General features: G+C 36.3%; 2 protein-coding genes and 2 long non-coding RNA genes across 5 annotated transcripts; 2 read left to right on the top strand and 2 right to left on the bottom strand.

Annotated features, from left to right (window-relative positions):
- The first annotated feature begins 3618 nt into the window (after nt 1-3618).
- LOC112295950 (phosphate transporter PHO1) lies at nt 3619-10148 on the top strand. Its single transcript, XM_073529053.2, has 11 exons — nt 3619-4539; nt 4696-5042; nt 5319-5501; nt 5649-5798; nt 5933-6053; nt 6175-6304; nt 6428-6804; nt 6942-7046; nt 7201-7398; nt 7550-7828; nt 7945-10148. Exons 1-11 carry the CDS (start codon nt 4300-4302, stop codon nt 8086-8088), a joined length of 2274 nt encoding a protein of 757 aa, XP_073385154.1. The 5' UTR covers nt 3619-4299; the 3' UTR covers nt 8089-10148.
- Nucleotides 10149-10548: 400 nt separating this feature from the next.
- LOC112272852 (uncharacterized) lies at nt 10549-14524 on the bottom strand. The gene is made up of 8 exons (XM_024501010.3): nt 14148-14524; nt 13799-13874; nt 13342-13505; nt 12949-13148; nt 12759-12834; nt 11395-12630; nt 11181-11263; nt 10549-10886 (listed from the first exon to the last, which is right to left on the bottom strand). The coding sequence occupies exons 1-8, from the start codon at nt 14202-14204 to the stop codon at nt 10814-10816; spliced, it is 1965 nt and encodes a 654-aa protein (XP_024356778.1). The 5' UTR covers nt 14205-14524; the 3' UTR covers nt 10549-10813.
- Nucleotides 14525-17995: 3471 nt separating this feature from the next.
- Nucleotides 17996-19681, bottom strand: LOC141044490 (uncharacterized). Its single transcript, XR_012216055.2, has 2 exons — nt 18638-19681; nt 17996-18294 (listed from the first exon to the last, which is right to left on the bottom strand). It is a non-coding gene; the product is annotated as an uncharacterized LOC141044490 (long non-coding RNA).
- A 509-nt stretch (nt 19682-20190) lies between these two features.
- On the top strand, nt 20191-23114 carry LOC112295937 (uncharacterized). Of its 2 annotated transcripts, XR_012216058.2 has the most exons (3): nt 21007-21853; nt 22055-22234; nt 22884-23114. It is a non-coding gene; the product is annotated as an uncharacterized LOC112295937 (long non-coding RNA). The 2 variants fall into 2 exon arrangements; XR_002973798.3 differs by lacking the exon at nt 22884-23114 and having other exon boundaries at nt 20191-21853; nt 22055-22495.
- Nucleotides 23115-23650: the final 536 nt, after the last annotated feature.

Here is a 23650-nt window from a genome sequence, read left to right on the forward strand (position 1 = left end):
TACCTTTTCTTTCTTGAAGTAGTTTTTTTTTCAAGTAAGTATTTTTTATAATATTAAAAACATAAATATAATTAATTACTAAAATAGATCTAAATATAAAAAATAATGAATTTTTTTCATAAGAAAATATTATTTATATTTTTTAACTTAAATATAAAAATAAATTTTTTAAAATATTTGAATAAAAAAATGAGCTACTTTTTTATTTTTTTATATTTACTTATGTACATTTTAAGCTTTATATGAAGAGATTATTTTGAGTATCAAACATATTATATCTAAAATAATATTTAAAATATTCTTTACAGTCTTGTTATTGTCTTATTTCTAGTTTAGTTGTATTATTTCACACATAATCTTCTTATTTTTATAATTTTTGATTTTTTACACTCCTATTCTATGTGATTGTTCTATTTTATAAATAACTAAGAAAATCCAAGATAATTCCTTGTCTTAGAAGATGGTCTTTAATTAAGTCTATATAAGATTTAGAAATATTTTCATGTATCATTTGTCACACAAAATTTTAATTTTGTTATTGAATCTTTTAATATCATATTGATCTTATTATTCTTTGTTCATATTGAGAAAGTTGAGTTATTCCTCATTGTGAGTAACTATTTAGCATTATAAAATATCATGGTGAAGCAAAAATCTTAAATGAGCATGTAGAAACAAGATATCATAGTTTGAAAGGAAATTGTGGTATGTGTTGTCTTTTATAAATATAAAATTGAGTTGCAATCTTAAAATACCTCAAAGGTGTGTATTAGTATCTTTTATATTTTTTTATAATCCTTTATAGATTCTTTATAAAACCTTGGTTATAATTATAATATTGCATTAGGATTTTTATCACTATATATGAATAATGATGAATTAAGGACTAAATTTCAACAAAAATTTAGATTTTATTTTGAACATTTTTTGTAGCAATGTTATTTGATTTCTATTTTATTTTTCATTAAATAATTTAATTTTTAATTTTTAATATAAAAAATCATATAAGAAAAATTATGATAAATATTCTTATTCCTTATCAAATATTTTATATGAATTTTCTTACATAGTAGTTATATAGATTTAAGCTACAATAAGTTCAATGCATATATCTTAAGTAAGTAAGTTCTTCTTTTTAGAGATTTCTTTTCATTGTAATTTTAATAAGTAAAAAATTTTAATATTAATGTAGGATATTTACAGTTTTTTAAAATTTAAATCAATCTATTATTTTAAGCTTTTGATTTCTTTGGCTTGTTTTGTCATTTTTCTATATAAGGTGCCAAAATTATTTGTTAATATCACTGTTATATGCAATTGGATGGTATACTTGATTAAAAAATTGTTTAAGATCGTGTTGCATTCTTTTGTGACTTTTATATGCTAGAGAAAAAGTAATAAAAAAATTATTGCATTTTTAATAAAGACTAGAAGAATTTAATAAAATATATATTTTGATATTGTCAAGTTGTAAATGGAATATTTTACAAATTAAACAATAATTTTGTTCCTAAAATATAATACTTGTAAAATTGCTAATTTATAATCTTTATAGATATTTTTTCTTATTTTAGATAATATCTATCTATCTATTTATCTATTTATTCTAATTTTTTATTAAACATATAAATTCTTACAGTCATTTAGTAAAGAAAATATATATTTAAAGTTTTACTATCTATAGAATATAATTAAATATTAAATATAATAAAAAATAATAATAGCTAAAATATCATGGCACCATAAAACGAAATTGAATATAATTAAAAAAAATAACATATATCTTAATTATTTTTATAAGCTAATATTTTTTAGGTGTAATTTTGAATTTTACTAAAATCAATAGCATTTTTTTTTTTTGCTTTATAACTAACCTTGAATACTATATATTTTACTAATCTCATATATATATATATATATATATATATATATATATGCCAAAATTATTTAGGCTTATATTAATAAATATACATAGATTTTTTATAAAATTAATAATAGTATTAATTTATTTTATTATATAAATTTCAAAAAACAATCCTCAATACAATAATAATATATTAAAAAAAATACTTTATCAATTAAATGTATATTCTACCTTGTATTTTAAAAAATGCATTATATAGTTTTTTAAATTGAGACATCCATAGAATTATCCATTCTTTGGATTATTTTTTATTATGCATATATATATATATATATATATATATAAGGTCAAACATCATATACTAATTAATTCTAAGTAGTATCTAAAAAACTAGATATATTTTAAAATTACAATAAAGTAATAAACTAAAAGAAATATTATAGGTATTTAATTTTAGATATTTAAAGTTTTCTAATGTTTATTTTATATTTTTAAATATTTTCTTGAATTTTAAGTACTTCTTGAACATGAAACAACTTCAATTTTATTTTAAAAAATAAAAAATAAGACCATGATTACTGTTATTAATTTCTTTTCCAATCATTCAATCACTTTGTTGGTTACACACTACCACTTACATGTGTTTGTAACAATATTCTACTATCTTATTTTGCTTTGATATATTTTTATTTTTAACTCTACCAATTGGTCTTTTTTAATTAATTTTTTAAATTAAAATAATTTTATTTTTCACTTTTATGAAATTCATAATATATATTTACTTAATTTATTAATCTTTTGATATTTTAAGATACTTAATATTATATTTTTAATTAAAATCATTTATTCTTAGTTACATTATTATTTATTTATTAGACAGATACTATACCATTTTTTCTATTATTTGTAAGAAAAATATTTTAGACTTTCGGATTAAAGAAAATTAGGAGTCGTCTCTCAGTATTCTTAGCTTTTAGAATTCCTGTTTTCCTTTTTAAATACTAAGAAATTTTACCGCCACAAGAAAAGATAAAAGTTACAATAAATTTTTAAAATAAATAGTATTTAAATAGATAAATAAATATAGAATAAAACTTTCACCATTTTCTAATAAATTCTTGATAGAATTCTTGTTTTTCTTTTTTCTTTTTTCTTTTTTCTAATGACTTATAATTAGATAATTTTTTTTTTCTAGTTCTGTTTATTTATATTAATAAAGAACGTGTATGAGCGTGGATAACCATGAGTTGGAAATTATTCATTTGTGTGTAATGTTTTCAAAGCCACAAAATAAGGAAGAATTGAATATAGTCTTTTTAAAATGACAAAGAATCTTGGTTTAAAATAGAAAATAATTTCCAAATTCAATCAATACACCAACTAATTTGACTATTTTCAAGTTCCTTTTAAAATAGGTAGCCTAGGTAAGAAAATTTCCACTAGAGAAAATGTCCTTGATTTAATTTTAGCTTTGTTTCATTTGTTCCTATTACTATAAAACATAAAAAAATCATTAATCTATTTGCCTTATTTTCTGAGCTATTCTCATCATGTTTATCCACTTTTTCTAAAATATTTTTTATTAGATAATTTTCTTTAATCGGAAAGTCTCCTCCCGGCCGCCAACAAACGACATCAACTTTGCCGCTGCCGCTGACTCTGACGCTGATGCCGCCGCGTTCTCGCGGCAAGAGGGCCGTCGGCAACGCGTGCACCGCGACGTCCTCCGGCGGGCCCCGAGATGCTCGATCCATTGTGTGATCGATCGAAGCACCAATCGATCGATCGCTTCAATTGCTCGACGATCCATTGCAAGTCTCCGAAGGCCATTGTCTGCGATTTCACAGCCAGTGGTGGTCATGGGGAAGGGAAGACGTGGCGTGGTGTGAATTGAAATGAGCCTTAATCCTGCAGCATGCAGGAATCTCGGCATGGTCCCCACCAAATTCGGGATCTACACCGAGTGTCCGAGGGCAGAAGAGCACAAGATTCATTTCACTGTCGCTGCGAAAAGCGGAACAAAAGAGATTCAATTCGCTGGAACACGACGTACTAAGTGGGAAGCAATATGATGAGCATTGTTGTTTGACTCTTCAGGTTTGCACAGCCCACAACGGTTGATGGTAGAGAGAGAGGTAGCTTAAGGTCGGTGGTACGACGACGACGATATTTCCCGCGCAGTACTTTTATCGATTCGTTTCCTGATTGCAAGCATTCGCGCAAGCCTGAGAGAATTGTGGGGATTGAATGATTTCGCAAAGGAATCGGACTTGTTGCAGCGATTGTGAAGATCAAGGTGCTCGTGAACGTGGCTGGAACTTGTACTGGTGGCATGCAGAATCGATGCACACAGCTGGTGGACTTTTTGGAATCGGAAGGGGAAGTGCCACTGCACATGCTTCCATGTTGGTGAGACGAAACGTGGGAGGGGAAGAATGGTGAAGTTCTCGAAGCAGTTGGAGGGCTCCCTGGTGCCGGAATGGAAAGGTGCCTATTGCAATTACAAAGGACTCAAGCGGGATGTGAACCGCATTAAGCAGGACCGACTGGAGCAGGCGTCGGGGCGCCGCAGCAGCTTCGGTCACCTGAGATCGCTGGGATCTCTTTCGAAGTTTAACAGTATCGGTACTCGCATCAAGCGGACTGCCACTGGATTGACCCGTGGCTGCGATGAGGTGGGCCTCGTGTTCGACTCTTGTTTATGTCCCTAGGTCATCTTTGAGTAACCACAAACAGTTTATATTTCTATTGTGATTTGTGTGCAACTTTTACGTAATAAGTTATCCAGTGGATGAGTTTTATCTCGCACGAGCATGAATTGAAGCGCAAAGCGTGAACCTGAAATAGTTGGATTCTTTCGAGAGCAGAACGGGTGCATGAAATCTTTAGATATTTGTCGTGATTTGGAAACAACAGCGCTGTGTGATACCGACTTGGTGGAACTGCTCGGCCACGCTGAGCAGGACAAGATTTTCTTCAACCATTTGGATTCGGAATTGGAGAAGATCGACCGCTTCTATAAGATCAAGGAGGCTGAATACATCGCCCGGGCTGGTCGCCTGGAGAAGCAGCTGTTGGCTTTTTTCGAGGTACATGAAGCTCTTGCGCGACAGAATCTGAAGCTTCAGACCTTCTCTTTCATCAAATCGAAGGGTGGCGACGCAGACTCGTCTGGTGAGTCTTACCGATGGTCCAAACCTTATCCTGATCTCAGGACTAGAACACTAGTTTGCACATTTTTTTAAAAAAATAGAAAACAAACACTTCCAGTCGACTATTGTATCACTTCCCTCTGTCTTCATGTTATAAATCTCGAGATTTCCAAAGGATTTTGATCAACTGGATCGAATAATTTCTTTTCTCTTTTCGCGGCAGTGTTTGGGTACGAAAGCCCGCTTCTCGAAGTCATCACAATGCAGCGTGGAGACCAAGCTCTTAGCAAAGAGGCCAACAGATTCCAGCCCGAGAATGAGCCTTCAGTGGGAGAGGAACGTTGTGCAAGCAGTTCCACCGATGAAGAGATGGAAATCATAGCGAACTTCATTGAGAATGTTAATGTGACGGAGACTCAAGATTCATACTCCGTCGCTGAAGTCGCGATCCCAGTTGAAGACGACAGCGGCAATACCCCTCCCTGGTTCACAATCAAAGGCAACTCGATAGAATCATCTCCAAGACACCATAGCGCGTGCAGAGATGAATCCGATGGGTTTAATGTCGTTGCAGAGAGTCCCTCTCTCGTCATGCAAAGGAACGTAAAACACGACCGAGAGCAGAAATCCAGCATCCGAAAGTCCAAAAAAACGAGATCTAATATCATCCAGGACATGATAGACATAAGCTTCAGGAAGAAGAAGGTCCAAAGCTCGGAGAAGATGCTACGTTCTGCGTTTATCGAGTTCTACCGTGGCCTTGGTCTGCTCAAAAGTTACAGGTATAGCGGGTGGCATCTTTACATTCCTCGAAGTATCTGCAACCATATGGATGTCTGGTTTGATCTCCTGAATTCAACTTTAATAGTGTGGCAGTAAGATGATTGACCTTGGTGTTAAACGTGGTCTTTTGCAGTTCCTTGAACATGGTGGCATTTGCCAAGATCATGAAGAAGTATGATAAGGTGGTGAAACACAAATTGGGACCCGTGTACATCCGAGAAGTGGAGCGCTCCTATTTTGCAACTTCGGATACGGTGCGAGAGCTCAACGCTTGTCACACTTCGTAGATCTCATTCTAGGGTTTTTCTTTTTTAGTACTGTTCACTGATCAGGTGAAAAATGATGCCATTCTCTCTTGGCATGGATTGAACCCAGGTTACGAAGTTGATGACAAAGGTTGAGGAGATTTTCACCAAGCATTTCGCCGACCATGATCGACGCAAAGCTATGCGGCAGCTGAGACCTATTCATCAACACGGTGGTCACAGCATTACTTTCTTGCTAGGTACCCTAGACTCGTGATCCTCCCCTCACCACCATTCTTCAAACATTTGATCCCGAAATTCATCTTCACGTCTCATGATCTTACATGATCTTCCACACGATTCGAATGCGTGAATTTTTGCAGGAATCTTCACAGGTGTTGCAGAGGCACTGCTGGTAGGTTTTCTAATCTTACTCTTTTCCGCCCCCGAGTACAGAACCGTTGGTGGTCACAATTACATTGACTCCGTCTTCCATGTGTTTAGCACTTTGGGCTTGGTGCTGCTTCACAGGTACATGTACGGGTGGAATGTATATTCATGGCAGCGAGTCCGCATCAACTACCCTTTCATCTGCGAGTTCGCTCCGGGCACAGAGCTTCGGTACCGAGAAGTATTTCTTGTCTGCACTTCATTTACAAGCTTGTTGCTCGGCGCCATGATTGTGCACATCATTGCCAGCACCAAACAAGCTCCCTTGGGAATCTACACCCCCGAATTCGCTCCGATGGCCATCTCCTCGGTGAAGACTCAATCTCTGGAGAGATCCCAATTATTATTATTTTTTGAGTTTTACAAGACGGTAGTTGAACATGCTTTATTCTTTCCGAAATCTCACTCATCAAAGTGTTTCTAAACTGTCGTTTTCTTCATGTGCAGTTGTTTATCGTTTCTGTTTGCTCACCAGCGAACATTCTTTATAGATCTTCTCGAATGTTTTTTCTCTGCTGCTTGAAGCGTGTTATATTAGCGCCTTTTTATACGGTACGTAGCATCAGACAAAACTGCTTAGGCTTCTACATTCAATCAGCCCAGCTATGTGAGCATTACTGTGGAGCACAGCTTCATACACGAACAATGGAATGCTGCAGGACTGCAACTAACTTGACAGTCGGTCTGTTTTGGGGAGGATTCACAGGTAATTCTAGCAGATTTTTTCCTTGGCGATCAATTGACAAGCCAAGTTTCTTCATTCCGGAATTTAGAATTCATAATATGTTACTACTTGGGCGGGTACTTTGAAATCAGAGATGAAGACGCGTGCACACAGAACAAAACATTCCAAGGACTAATCTACGTCTTCTCTTTACTTCCTTACTCGTTCCGCTTCTGGCAGGTAATGTGAATCACATGTATTTTCAACAAGCAAGTCCTTCGATTCCTTCATCTTGCTTTTTGCAAGTCACTTCATGGATTAAGCGTAAAACAGTCATGAAGTTTAGTTGCAAAATTGTTGAGCTTCGGATCTGGGTTGTTGATTTTTACAGTGCTTGAGGAGGTGGCGAGATGAAGGAGATACGAAGCAGCTGTACAACGCTGGAAAGTATGCATCTGCGATGATGGCTGTGGGGGTCAGGGTTACATATTCCATGAAGGAAGATACCACCTGGCTTGTTCTTTTCATACTCTTTTCCTGTTTTGCCACCTTTTATCAATTGTACTGGGATATTGTCGTCGACTGGGGGCTGCTGCAAAAAAACTCCAAGAACAAGTGGCTCCGAGACAATCTCATTTTCAGGAAGAAATACATTTACTTTGTATCCATGGTATGTCAAGATCGAAGTTACGAATCGAGTTACGCGATTTTATGGCTTTCTGCACATTTAACTGAAGCTTGGAGAATGCTTACTTTTTTGTTGTGGAATGGGTTTGTATTAAGCAGGGAGTAAACACAGTATTAAGACTTGCGTGGGTTTCATCGATCCAACATCTTAATTATTTTCCGGGGTTCAGTCAAGCAGGCTGGTATAACATATTTGCGTCTTTAGAGGTCATCCGCCGTGGCCATTGGAATTTCAACAGGTAAATGCACTCTTCCTGATAATGATGTTCAAAACATAACAGTCGCTTCAAACTGGTGTCTTGGAGATCGCACTTTCAGTTGAAGTTTATCTGCACTATTTCTACTTAATCTGCTTACGAATGCTGTGTTCTGATTGGAAAATGAGCACCTCAACAACGTCGGCAAATTCAGAGCAGTGAAAACTGTCCCCCTCCCATTTGAGGAATTTGACGTGAGCGCCATGTCCTTGTAGAATCATTCCATATTTGCACGCATTATCCAGTTTCTCACTCGAGAATTTCGGCGTATAAGGAAAGGTTAAAAAAAAACATTGAAGGTAATCAGATTTAGTTATGGAATCAGGCTTGTACAGTCGGATTGTTTGTAGAAATGTTTTATATGTCGATATATTTTGATTTTGGTATAGTTTTTTTATTATTATTATTAATTTATTTTTTTGGCTCAACGATACTTGTGAATCATTCAAGGATAGTATCTCTGGTTAGAAACTCAATTGGTTGTTATAGACAATATGTTTAAGTCAACTTAATTGGTTGTGATTCATGACCAACACATTTCATGTTCTCAAACACTCATTCATTCTCTATTCTTGTATTACTTGAATATTGCTAAACTTTAATGATCAAATATGCTTCTGCCATTACTAAATCCACTTGTTCATGCCATTGTTCTAATGGAGTGAATAAGAATTGAGACATAGATATTCACATAAACTACAAACTTATATATACTTAGTAATGAAATATTTCTCCTTGTGTCTAAATAAACGTCAATATTTGCATGTGTGTAAAATGGCTATTAAAAACCCACAAGTTTCTTCATTCATAATTTGTTTTTGGACTTGAAAGAGTTTGAACAAAGACACCATGATGTTGTGTACTCTTAGTAGAAGAGAACAACCACAATCCAAACTTTAAAATACTACCACAATATTGAAGAAGAATCATAGAAGAAGATGACAACTTGTTAAAATATTAAACCCATATGAAGTGTTAAACTATGTGGAACTTCAAACTACCTTAACAATCTATCAATTCTAATCCAAACTGTGCAAGAGCTTCATGCCAAGTATATTTAGCATGTATCAAAAGCCTATCATATGATATTGTGTCAATAAGTATATACATTTTTTCATTATAGTATCAAAGCAAAACACAAAGTACCACTAGATTTCATCTTCTCTTTCATCCATTATGGCAATCACCTTGACTCTTAGTGATTAGTGGATTGATCAACTAGACAAGAACTATATCACGTGGAGTTTTGATACATTGTTATCTTAGCTTATACACACAATATAATAGAAATGGTAGAATGCATGATATGTATATTTTTTAAGAAGATGCTGACCCTTTTTCAACAATACAAAGCTAGATTGCATGTATTAAGTATTTGCATCAAGGTTTGTGATGTCAACTCAAAACTAGTTACCACTTATAAGACTTAATGGCATAATACCACACAAAGCTTTTTTTTAGTGAAAAACCAATTATCTTGTATACACATCACTTTGATTGTCTATCATGGTATCATGTACTAAAAGAAAAATAACAGAAGTTGGATGTCCAAGCACAAAAAAAAAATTCTAAGCCTATTGCGCTCTTACAAAATATTGCTTCAATCAAATTTGTGGATTTATTACACTCACAAAAAAAATTCAATAATCTTAAAATTCAAATATCCAAGATCCTAATCCAATTAAATTCCTATACCTTTCAATCCAACTATTTAATTAATCTCAAATTTATAGAACACATTTAAGACAAGCATATTTATAAATCCACAAAATTTTATCCATACATATGCTCCAATACTTACAAATTTCTCAAATATGTAAACCTCTTTTTATTTCTCAAAATCCAAAATCTCTCAAAAAAGCTCTCAAAACTCAATTCATCAAAATCACTTAAAACCTATGGTAGAACATCCCTCCTAAAGTCTTCTTGCTAACCTCACTATTCAATTAGCAAGTCATCAAATATACCTTTAGATCAAAATAACCTTGTATCCAAGATCCAAAAACTGTAGTCAATACTAAAGATTTATATATATATATATATATATATACATATATTCAAAGGCAAAAATCAAGATGGAATCTAAAAAATGTAGAATCTAAATTACTTAATAAAACTCACAATATTTGTCACATTTTGGAATCCACAAGCTCTTATAGAATTTCATCCACTATTTTTAGAATAAGTAGTAGAAAGCAATCTAATAAATCATTTCCACATCAATCCACATGCAAAAATGTCAGGGTTGTAGATGCCCTCTTTCACTGAGCGAACTCCAATCCCGGACAGCAAAAATATGCCCTGCAATACAATCCAAGTCTTTCGTCCGGAAGCTTCATCTGTGTGATCAATTCTTTAGCCGCATGGGACACAGAATTGTGGCTTATTGCCATGAAAGACCCTTTGCGAATCATGCATTGCGACATGTTATATCTCTCTCAACGTGTCTGATCCAATTCACGTCTGAGTCGATTATGTCAAAATCTTCTTTTACATGAGCTGAATTTACATGAGGCCAGCTTAGGTGGGTGCTTGTTCCACACCAACAGTCTTGCTCAGTAATCTATACAAAAGTGTCATTCGAGGAATATGTGTATATATATATATATATATATATATATATATCTGTTGCTTCAGGTTTCCCTCATCTTCAAAAGAATACCGAGTCTAATGGAAAAAAAAACTAAAAAAATAGTACGGTTTGAGCCAGGCTAGTGTGCCTGCAAGCCTGGGGCATTTCTGGATGCGGAAAATCGACTGGTTGGTCCTCTAAACCTGTTTCGTCTACACATTACACCCAACCATAGTTCAGAAATATGTCACTAATTTGAACACAGATCAAATACTGAAGTTCGACCCTCAGTTCTCACAGATGACGAAGGATTCAGAACCAGCTAGTTCTTTCACTGCAAAATTCATTCTATATTCAAGTTCGAGTTGAAACCATCTCGATCATTACCAACAATCACTGCGTAAGTCTCTCTTCACCTCAAGATACATAGATCCTTCCACACTTATACATCGTAGACTACAGTAATACAACTGGTTCATTCCATCACGTTCACAAGGAGTTTGTACCTTTCAGGAATTGCTTCTTGTGATGCTAACGCTTGTGCGAGACGTTCCTCGAAAGAAGTAGCATGCCACATCACTTTTTGATCCTGCACCCCAAAGCCCGTGGCACTTAACTCTCATGGTCCGGTGAGCTTTACATTCCACGAATCAGTCATTTCCTTTGTAAGCTAGCACTACACCCATCCACAAGAAATAAATGTGAGAAATCCATGCTCACCTCCCTGTACTTGTGGGTCGAGTTCGGAATGCCCTTGCCATCCCACGCTGAACGCTTCGTAGCCCACGCTGCTTCCCAATGATCAGCAAGTGAGCCAAATATGGGTCTCTCCTCGGGATCTAGGTCCATCACCCGCGTGAAATTGAGCTCCGATGTTGTGGTTTTAGGCGAGACGAACACTTCCGGCGTTACTAAAACGTCCCGAATGGGGGTACTCATCAGCGTGTTATCCTCTTGCTGCCCTTCACACTCCAGAACTACAGTGTCAGCCGGTGTCTGACGCACTCCACCAGACTCGCTTCTCCGGGGCGCGACATCCTCCGGAGGTAAGGAACCTTCTTCATCTCGTGGTGATACTTCCGAGCTACTGGTCGAGGAGGCTAAACTCTCGTCAAGGATGCGGCCAGTGATGCTTCTCGCCGCGTCTTCATCAGAAGATCCACAACCTGGTCCGTGATTGTCAATCATCACTTCGTCTCTCTGTTCAGAGGGGAGGTTAACAAATGAACCAGAAGCAGACTCGGCTTCCACAAGCTCCAAATTCTTTTGCACTCTCTGCGTCGGCAATTCTTGCACCTTCTCCACAAGCACATAATCATCCCACTCTTCTGTGAAGAGAAACTCAGAAACATCCTCTGTCGCAAGTGCGGCGTCCAGAACTTTCTTTCCAGTCGATTCCGAAGAATTTCTGTCTGCTTCCTGTTGTTGGACGACAGGTTCGTTAACACTAGTCGAAACGCTGTCAGGAGATACATGACGATCTAGAGGCACGGCATTGCCGAAAGACAGACCCGGGGTCACGTCACTTTTTTGCTTGAGCCGGAGCTCCTCGTCAAAGGGCAAGGCCTCTGTAACAGGTGGTAAAGATCTTTGAAATGCACGAGACCCAGATTGCAAGGACGATTTCCTAGACGAACAGAGGAAGCTGCTTATGTAGGAAGGTTTTGGAGCAGATTGATCAATCGATGAGAGCTCTGCCATTCGAGCCTGTCGTCTGGCCTCCTTGAAAGCAGACACTACGTTCGAGGCTTCCAGATGGTCCTTCGTAGCAGCCAGAAGTGGCGTGGAGTGAGGAGATCGAGGGCTTTGAGAAAGCTGCTCATATGGTTCTAAATTCATTGAAAAACAATTTGCACCGCCCTGCACATCAAGCAATTTCTCCTCCGAATTCACACTGCTGCTGGACCATACTAGTCTCGGAGCAACTCCTTGAGGAACTTTAGCACTTGGCGTTTCCTGGAGAAGTGAACACGAACGCAACGCAATCAGTAACCTCGAGCTCACGACGCTACCATGAAACTGTGGTCACAGATGGCGTGCAATATAACAGACTACCAAGTTCCACATTATCGACTCGTGCATACCTTGAAATGCAAATCAGGAGAGGTACTTGGTCCTAACAACACTGCGGCTTTCTCAGCGGCGGCAGCCGTAGTATCCCTGTCATGTCACGCCATGTATGTATCTAGTAAGAAAATCCAAAAAACAAGCTGCAAGAAAAGGTAAATAGAATTCAATCGATTCGCAATCCAAGCACACAAATATCAAACTTACAAGGCCAGGGAACCTTTGTCCACATTGTCGGACTCTTTCAAAAGCTCAGAGAAAGACTTCCGTGTGCTTGGCGGTACTCGTGGAAACTGAATTGATAGAAAACCCTCTCCGGGAACGCCGTCGGAAAAACCCCAGTATGGTCCATACTCTCCTTTGATTCTTGCGTCAAAGGAAGCAGATTCCTCTCGACCACGCGTAACCTGAAAATTTTAACCAGCTGTGACACTTACGAAATTGTCCGAGAAACGTTTCGAGGTGAAGTACTTTAACCAGAATACAAAGGTTACTGATTAGAGCGTGGACGTGAAAGACAAGCTGGACCTGTGGCAGATCCGGGTGCCAGCTCTTAAATGAATCAGCAGGCTGCTTAGTTTAAGAAACAGAATTCAATACCTCGTGGCTCCGTTTGTTGCCTTCCCCTGCGTGTGCACACGAATCGCTCTCCCAATTCTCGTCTTCATATCTTCCCAACGATGAGTTCTTTATTGGTGTCGGGGACTCTGGTGCATGGCCGTTGACGAACGCGTCGTATCCGGCACCTCTAGGATCCAAGAAGTCTGTACCCATAAATTCAACATAACCATTTCTCAAGGTTCAGCCAGACTGCTCACTACTGCCATTACAAAGTCCTGAAGAGAAACCTCCTGCATCGACTGCAAGAATTTGAAAAACTCTGAATTCGCCAGAGTTTGTTACGCTGCTTACACAATCTAAATACACACGTGCCAGAAGCAAAACGGACATTCACTACCGACAAAACTCGAGCTGAAATCCTTCCACGAAATCAATGCTTCAAAGAGAGAGAGAGAGAGAGAGAGAGAGAGATTTCCGAAACGAAACCACGACTGACCTTCAATGCGCGGTGTCTTGGTGAAGTCGTAATGGTGACCAAGCCTAGAATCAAATGTATCACTGCTCACTCTTCTCTGGCGCACACAAAAATATAAACACAATCACACCCAATTCGAGCTTGACTACAACCACGCAAACCCAAACAATTACAGCGCAACCCAACGCAGCACAACACACAATACACGCCCGCAACTCACCGCTACACGGACTCATCATCATCACCATTAAACAAACTGGAAAACTAATCACTCCGTCCTCAAACCACCTCGGACAACCTCTTTCAAGCCAACCCATGTCCTGATCCCCTGTCGCCACCACAAAGCCTCACTACACTAAAAGAGTCGTACCCCAATTCGGCGAACGGACTTGTCCTTGATTCCGAGGCACGTCCACAGCCACCCCATCCCGCCTGGATCCCTATTCCACCATTCTTAACATATCTTTAGGTCTCTCCATCACCCCACTTCACTTCTCACCTAACCGCAACCTTCTCCTTCACCCAACGATAGCAATTACACTCTCTCTCGCTTCCTTCCTGTGATCCACTACATCACATCCTGTCTCTCGCTCACTCGCTCGACAATAATGCTTCTGAGGGCTCGCTCGCGAATCCACAGAGAGCGCGACCCCAAATTTGGAGCTGGAGGTAATCCGGGTGCAAGTGCGAAGATGGCGGCGCTCTTTCTGAGAATTCAGGAATCAAGACAAACAAACAAACCCAAATGGAACGAAAGACTCAAAACGACGACGACGACGACGACGAAAACCTCCTTCTCTGCTAATCCCCCCCCCCCACCTCACCCACCTGCCCGTGCCCGTGCCCCTGCCCCCTCTCTACCCTACTCTACTTACAGTGGGTTGCGTACTTCCTTCCTACCCCCTTTGGCGGGCAGTGGGCAGCAAATTAATGGCGCTTGCTGCCGGGGGGGGGGGGGTTGGGGTCCTGATGTTACGACTTGGCAGGACATCCTTTGGAGCTCCTTCGTAACGGATGAAGGAAGGTCGCATGAAGGGAAAAAATAATAAATAAATAAATAAATAAATGCGTCAAATGTTTTATATATATACATGAAAAAACTTTAAAGACTCGGGTTTATGTTTTCATTCACTAGCTCCTCGTGCTTCTTCGTTTTCTGCATGAGTGTGTGTGGTCATTTATGGAGGCACCCAACCTAATTGGAAGTTTTGCTTACATTTGGCGTTGGATTTCCGAACTTTGTTTCAACATTGAAAAGAGGACATATATATATATATATATATATATGAAAATATGTGGGTGCTTCTTTTCTTTGTATGCTTTTGAATGTGTACACGAATTCCTTTTTAAAGAGACTTTTTTTCTCCCTTCACTTATACTTTTGCAAGTCCACAAATACGGTATTGTTTTTGTCTTTTCTAGGTAAAAGGCAGCTTTATGCATTCTTCCTGCCTTGAAGTAAAAACATACATAGTGTTGGTAGTAGTAACAACAAGGAGACATGCTTTCTTAACATTCATATTTTTATGGTATAGAAGTTCCTATATAATTACAAAATTTTGACAATATTGTTAATTTGTAAGATTTCCAATAGGCAAAGCAATGTAAGATTGACAAGTGTTTTTTTGGTGATAAAAAATGTTGTTCATACTAATTTTAACTTAGGTAGATAGAAACTAGTGGCAATAATTAGAAGTAAGTAAAAACTAATTTAAAATTTACTTTTTTCTTACAACATATCATAAAAAAATATATTTATTGGTTGGAATATGAACATATTTGTGTTCTACTATGCACTATGTGGCCATAAAAACTGTTCCCATAATTTACTTAGATCTATGAAACAATTATAAAAGCATTCTACAATGTAAACACATGTTCTACAAACCTTGTGGTCTTTGAAAACTTATTTGCAAGTTTGTATTGATTGCAAGCATACATAATAGCTAAATCTTTTTATTTGGCAAAATAACATGTAGCACAAAAAATCATAATAATAATAATAATAATAATAAATTTTATTCTAATTATAATTATATATATTATTATATTTAATAAATTAAATAAAAATAAAATATAAGAAACCAATAGTGTATAAAAAAATCTACCTTTTAAACTAATCATATGTATTGGTTATTTTTTATTAATTATTTTTTTAATAAATAAAATAATATAGATTAATCTAATATTAAAACTAACAATGTAACAGTAACATATGTAGGAGACTAAGAGATTAAGAAGTATAAGATAAATAAAATGCTAAATTTAAATATAACTTCTTATAATACTAGAAACAATATCTTTTATACAATGTTTTAAAACTTGTGTTGTCAAGACCAAAGCATCTTAGCTCTTTATTTAAATTTTTGCAATCAAGTCTTATAAAAGTTTTGAAAAGATATTTTGGAGGTAAAACATTTTCTTTTTATTTAAACTTTCAAAAGAATAGATTTTTTTTTTCTTATTTCTTTTGAAGATCTTTGTTTATTCTTAAGATTTATAAATATTTACAAGATATTATATAAAAACCTTAAAAAAATCTAAGTATTCTTACGTAATATTGTCTTATAGTTTATTTGTTTAAGTAAATAAAACTATTGTTTTGATAAGAAAGCTATTTTCCAAATGATGAATTTCATATATTTTAAAATAAGTTTTGAAGAAAAAAATTATGAAATATAATGGAATAAATAAATAAATAAATAAATAAAAATATTATAAAGATATCAAGCCAAGTGAAAAAATCAATGCATCCACTTCTAAACTTATAACCTATTTAAATTCCATGCATTGATTTTGGTAATAACTTCTAAAATCTTTTAATATATTGAAGTTTTCAATCTTATTAGACCACATGGATTTGTTTTTACTCTATTAGTTTTAGTTATTTTAAATGGATTTTAACATGAAACAAACTTTGAAAAAAAATATATATATATATATATATATAAAAAAAATGCAGAAATATAAAAAATATAAGATGTATGCTTCATCAATAGTTTATAAATGTTATTTTTAATCAATAATGATTCCATTCTTTTATCTTTGAATATTCTATAATCGTATATAATAGTTAAAGAATATAGTAGAATATAAATAATTATTTGGTTTCTTTGTTAATTAAAGAAACATTGTAATATCTTTAATTAGTAGTTATTTTTGAATAAAAACATTATTTACAAGAGTTCATATATTAGTCTAAACAAGGGTTTCATTTTTGTGTATAATTAGTTGCTCAATTATACAAGTAGCACTTTTACAAAATACCTTTATTCTTTTTCTTGAAACATTCTTAAAAATATTTAATAAATTCAAAAGAAAAAGAACATTAGAACCATTAATTAAATGTATAATATATGTGAAGGAAAGATGTATTTGTTGTGATAGGTTCTATTAAATATTTTACCATTGATATATATATATATATTACAATTAATTTTAATACAAAAGAATATAAATACATGTCAATAATAAAATCAAATCTTCTTCAATGATCTTCTCTAACAGGAATAATGACAGTTTAATTAGAAAGATGTACCATTATAATAATGATTTATCTTACATAGTATCTACCTATTAGTATTTTGTTTTGAAAACTATAAATATTAGGCTATATTTTTATAAATCCGTGCAATTCGGTGATTGCTATGTATGTTATTGAATCTGATTACAAATTTTTGTGAATTGGCTTTGTTTGTTTTTGTGATTTCTTTCATTTTTTTTCTATTTTTTATATTGTTTATTGGAGGCAATAGTAGAGAGAAGGAAAAGCGGAGAAAATTGATGGCCATAGTTGCTATAGTAATCAAAGTTATTGCACATGAAAAATATTCTTTTTATTACTGTGCCTCCTAACGCTCCTATTACTGTTCCTTCTACCATTCATCATTTCTTTTGGTATTTTCTTCTTTTTTGTAATTTCAAATGTATGTGAAATTTAAAACTTGTAAAAATTAAATTATTCATCTAACTTCACTTGAACTCTCATCCAACTCTCAACATGCAACCCAATGCATATAGAACAATAATATTTTTGATACATCATGTAATATAAAATCTTAATTAAGTTTTAAAACTAAGAGGTTATATATATATGTATATATATATATAGTATTAAAACCAAACCAATGATTTATTCTTTGAATTCACAAAGAATACTCAACACCTTATTGGAAACATGACATTTGATGTACTATTCAAATTGATACTATTGACAAAATTGATATTCACAAGAACTCTCAATTCTTTGCAATAATAGTTTTTGATGGTTTTAACCCACCATACACACAAAGTATTAAAAAGATTTTTTTTTCATGATTTGTTTAATTTTGCTAAACTCGGGAAGGCGCTCATCATCTTCCACATAATAATTGGACGTGCGACGGTGATACCAAAATGTTCACTCACAAGCACGACTCAAAACCCTAAAAACAAACAAAAACTTCCTCGAACGCATCCCCCCAGTAACACAAGGTTGTTGAAAACGCTGCCCATCTTTCAGCTCCGCTTCAGTTTTTCTGTGCACAAGAAACAAAGGTACTTACAGTTATTCACGAGGGGGGGACTGGGTAGCTGTGACTCTGAGAGGGGAGTGAAGGCGAGGGAGAAAGATCAGTTAGGGCCACCGAGGCACAGGATTCAAGGCCCCATTCAGACACAAACCCCACATCAATGTCAAACAGAAACCAGAACAAAAAACAAAACCAAAAGCCCATATTCAATGAAAGATGGAAAGGCGAGGCATAAGAGGCGACTGCCAAGTCCATTCAAGTGTCTATCCTGCGCCACCCCTATCTCTTTCTCGTTCTCTTTCTCTCTCTCTGTGTGTGTTTTGGGAGAGTCGCCGCAGGGATTCCATGCCTGTGCCCGCGAGACCCGCATAGCCTTCCCTCCGAGTTCGCCGTCCATGCCGATGGTCAAGCGGCTCTCAAGCTCCCTGTCGTACCGCCTCCATCAGCAGCAGCAGTAGCAGATCAGGCAGGGTGGGCCGTTCGTTCTGCCCTAGTCTCGTCCCTTCCCTCCTTGTCAGCGGGTCAGGCGTGACAGGAACCTTGGTAAGTTGGAATGGAAACAGAGCGGCAGACAGACGGACACAAAAACCGAGAGAGTAAGAGAGAAAAATAGATAAATACAAAACCCTAATCACGGACACGAGAAAGAGTGCGAGAAACCCCAATCAAGAGTATTTTAGTCGGCGCAAGACAGAGAAACCCTAATATGGGGAAGCCCTAAACAGTTTTTTTTTGTTGAACATGGTCACATGTCCATGTCTAGATGGGCCTTCAAACATCTTAATTTCATTCCTATTTTTTTTATTAAAGAAACAAAGCCCATACAAGCAAAGAGGAGATCATGTAAATAGTGCCATTTGTTTTTTTTTGGGTGATGTGTTTTGAGTAAAAGTTCACACACTACGCATGATTTTTTGTAAAAGTTTTTTTTTTTAATAGTATTGTTGGTTTCTATAATAGATGATTTATTTCAGTACATTGATCACCGAGAACTGAATAAAGGAAGTAGCAGTGACAAATCTAAGCAACAGGTTCAGCTAACTTGTAGTTTATTTATTTGGATTCATGTATGGACACTGTAATGAGACTTAAAGTCGTCCTGTTTGATTCATTTGTTTTATACCCATAAAAGCACTATTAATTTAAAACTGCACAAAATTTTGAGTTATTTCATCGTATTTACTGAGTAGTTGTTTTTCTCCTTATAATGTATGCATTGATGTGCAGCAGTAATGTGATTTTAAGACAATATGAAAATCAATGATATATTGAGATGATTACAGCCTTCAATTGCTCTTCTTACAAATTCTAGTAGTGAAATCAAAAAACCCCAACAAATTAACTAAAAAATGCTACACATGGAGCTTGATTGTAAGTGATTATATTTAAAAAGTATATGTTTGTTACGAAATTTGGTAGGATATTATATTTTGCAACCCACCATAATACCAACATTATCATTATTGTTTTGTGAAAGTTGTACTTCACTACAATTGTTGTTCAAAATACAATAAATAACTGTATTAAAATTGCAGGTTTCAAAAATCATTATTAAATAAGAACAATTAATATGCTTTCAGCAGTCACAAAATTTTCAATCAATTAAATGTGTTCATTTAACATCATATGATAAGTAGCTCTCAAATTTCCTAATCAAATAATGACAAAACATATATACATTTTGCAACAAATATTGCAAGGTTCAAGCTACAAGCACATTCCAAATTGTTATACCCACATCTAAAAAAATAGAGGCCTCTTTTTGGTCAGTTTGCTTCATTTACAAGCAATTACAAGGGATTAGGGGGCAAGATTGGAACTTGCACCAAGATTAGGGCACGAGTTGGAGATTAAGGTTGGGAATGGTGCCGGAATTGGGACTTATACCAAGACTAGGGGGAGAGGAGTTGTAAACAGTGGCAATATTGGGGACATGGACAAGAAATGGCTCTAGGACTAGGACTTGCACTGAGATTGGGTATGGGAGTTGGGAATGGCATTGGGATTGGGGATTGGGGATTGGGAGAGGGGTTGGAAATGATGCTAAGACTTATGGCATAACAAGGAAGAGGGGAAGGAAATTTGGGACTTGCATTGAGACTAGGAGGTGCAAGAGGAGGTTTGGGACTCACACCAAAGTTAAAGTTAAAAAGAGGAGTTCACAAAGCAGCTAATTAGAGGCTTTTGGTATGTGTATAGCAATTCGGAGTGTGCATATAGCAACTTGTAATGTGCTTGTAACTTGAGCCATACCCCAAGTATTAGTAATATAGTTTTAAAATAAATTTATCTTTCACAATATACATACTCATTAAGAAAAATATCTTTCATTCATTCATATATATATATATATATTTACAAGAATAACTTAAGATTTATAAACATTTTGTTTTTGTTTTTCAATTTCGTTAGGGAAAGAAAGAAGAAAGGAGCATCGGCTCAGAGAATGGAATGTCGCTGTTGTCTGCGGATGGACCCTTGTTAAGGGGGTCTGAAAAAGCCAAGTCAGCTCGGTCTCAAAAGCTGGGAGCCTTTCTAATTGCTGACGTGGACTCATTTAACAAAGCGTTGGTTGAAAAGAAAAAGGCCACCCATCTACTCGTTCATCCTCCCTCATCCACACATTCATTCTCACACATATTCATCCATCCATCCATTCTGAAACAGGAGTAGATAGTTTCACGATTATGTCCATGTTAAAACGTTCCTTCAATAGAATAAAATGAATTATTTGAGGAGGTGGTGAGAGGCCAGCTCAACCCAGCCCAAGTGTCACCTGAGTCAGCTTTTTTAAGGGTTTTGTTCGTTGTTATAGGACCCAGTACAAAGCGTTGCAAGCGTTGCGACGACGCTCTGGCATGCGAAGGAATGGCATGAGCTGCATGACGTCGGGATTTTGAACACGACCCATCACAAATTAACCGTGGAAGATCATGTAGCGAAATAAAAGCCACAGGTTTGCCATCGCAGGTGTGGCCAGGCTTTCAAAACGCGCAGGAGCAGGTGCATCAGAGTGGGTGGAGCGAAAGAGAGCGAAAGAGCCAGCGAGTGAGTGAGTGAGCAAGCGAGATAGCGAAGAGCATGACGGGATTCAAGTCCTTGTTTTGTAGTCGTTGTAGCTTGGTGTGAGTCTGTGCTTCATGGATTTTAATACCACGATGAGTCATCCGTTCGCTTGCTGGATGGGGGGAATGATACTTCATCGCGAGAGTGGTGTCAGAATCGATCTCTTCCATACATTGGTGGCACCTGAAATCATTTTCCCAACAATTCCCTCTTGAAGTCGGTCCACACATTTTTGGACTCCTTCTCTTTGACAATTTCAATGCTGCCATGGTCGGTTTTCCCTCAATCACTCACTGCATGTATAGAGGATGCAGCCAACTTGCAAAACGCCGCTAAACGACGACGGAAACGGTTTATATCCTCTGTGAAATTTCGTAGGAAGCGAGCGGAGGATCAAGCTTCAGGAATTTAGGACCACACCCACGCGTTTGACGATTCCTTCTTTCGCACCCTGTGGAAAGCTGCTCCGATGTGGTCAGAGCGGCAAATTGCAATCCAGGTAGCTTTGGAATTACTCCATCCTCGCGATGCTGTTATGGGCAGTCCTGGCTATTGTATCAACCCAACGAGCGTATGCATTTGGATTGTACCAGTTTCAGGTTGCATTGGATGTGGAACAGATCGATGCGTGATCCACACATGCACTGCAGATTCAGCATTCTTTCATTCTGACCTCGAGGTTGTTTTGCAAATTGGAAAGGGTGGCATGAAATTGACGGAATGGGGATGGTGATCCGTCGCACCTTAAGCGATCACCGCGCAGCTCCTGCTTCGTGTGCGGTTGTGTGGGTGTTGCCGAATCGACCGAACTCATGCAAAACCATATCCCCTCACAAAATTTTAGGCCTCATTGTTATGAGCATTGCAATCTCGTCACCGGGTCGGTAATTCTCACTTGTCGGTGAGTTGGTTGTATTGGCAAATTCATGGAGGAATGAAAGACTAGGATGCGTGTGTGAAGAGTGCATGTATAGTCTACACTCTTTGATATTACAAGTATAAGATTGAAGATATATAGATACATATGTAGATGTATTAGACAGTGAGGGAGCTTTAATCATGCATAGTTGTAACAATGAATGGACTAAACAATGTATTATAATCAAATGGCTATTTCAGTTTTATTTTCATTTCTTAAGAACATTGAAGTTTTCATTCATTTCTACTTTGCACAAGCACTTGAATGGATTAAATGGTATTATGATTATTTCAAGGATTAAAAATGTGAATTTACCAACATTGGTTAGAATATTCAATAAAATAATAATAACAATAATAATAATTTTTAAAAATAGTAAAAGTAGTAGGATTAAAAAATAAGTTAAAAGATTATGTATACTTTTAAGTATACATATAGTCCAATTGTATTAAACTTATTTTCGTTTGTTTAATTGCATGCAAAATATTAAAATTTTCCAAATGTTTTAAACTTACTTTTATTTATCATATATATTTTCTACTAAGCTTAAAAAGAAATGCAATGAGTTTAAGTAAAAGACTACATACTTGTATCAACCTGGCTTTTACAGGTTTTTGGAGTTGTCTACACCGAAACAAGAAGTTAGCTAACACTTCTCACTATTATTCTTCAAAGAACAAAACTGTAATGGAGAATCAAGGTGTTGTAACAAATATTGTTCCACTTCAAGGTTTTTACAGCAGGAAATGTGTTGCTGACTTTTGTGAAAGCTAAAGAATGCCTACATGACTCTAATTAATTGATTTATTATTATTATGAATGATGAAGTTTTTACAACTAAGATGTATCACATCAAGCATGAGTTGTCTTCACAATATCTGAAGACACACTGGTCCACAACCTCCTCGAAACTGGTCTCAACATTTTGCTACTAACTTGGAGACTCTCAGTTACAGGAAATGAGAGAAGTCAAAACAGGCAATCTCAAAGAGGAACGAAGTCTTGTTTTGTGACGATCTTGTCACAAGGAACCGTGAAGATCTGTTGTGTAATCTGTTTGTATCTGATGCTTGAATCCAACACCTTCATGTCGGAAAAAACCTGCATAGATCGATGAGAAACCTAGCAGCTAGATGCTGGAGATAGTCTTGGCAATCACCAACTCATTTGGGTCATCGCAAAGCTGGTGTGAGCATCTACCTCGTGTATCCTGTTGTGTGCACGAGATCAACACACAGACGCACACACACATACTCACATACTCACACAAGCGCACCCACACACAGAGTCTGTGTTGAACTGGCCAACGCGGCGGACCCATTGTTGCAGGTACCGCACTGATCAGCTTTCATTTTTCGAGCAGCGACTTTCTGCAGT

This window comes from Physcomitrium patens, chromosome 19 (genome assembly GCF_059467195.1).
Source record: "Physcomitrium patens ecotype Gransden chromosome 19, ASM5946719v1, whole genome shotgun sequence".
In the NCBI taxonomy this organism is placed as follows: domain Eukaryota; kingdom Viridiplantae; phylum Streptophyta; class Bryopsida; order Funariales; family Funariaceae; genus Physcomitrium; species Physcomitrium patens.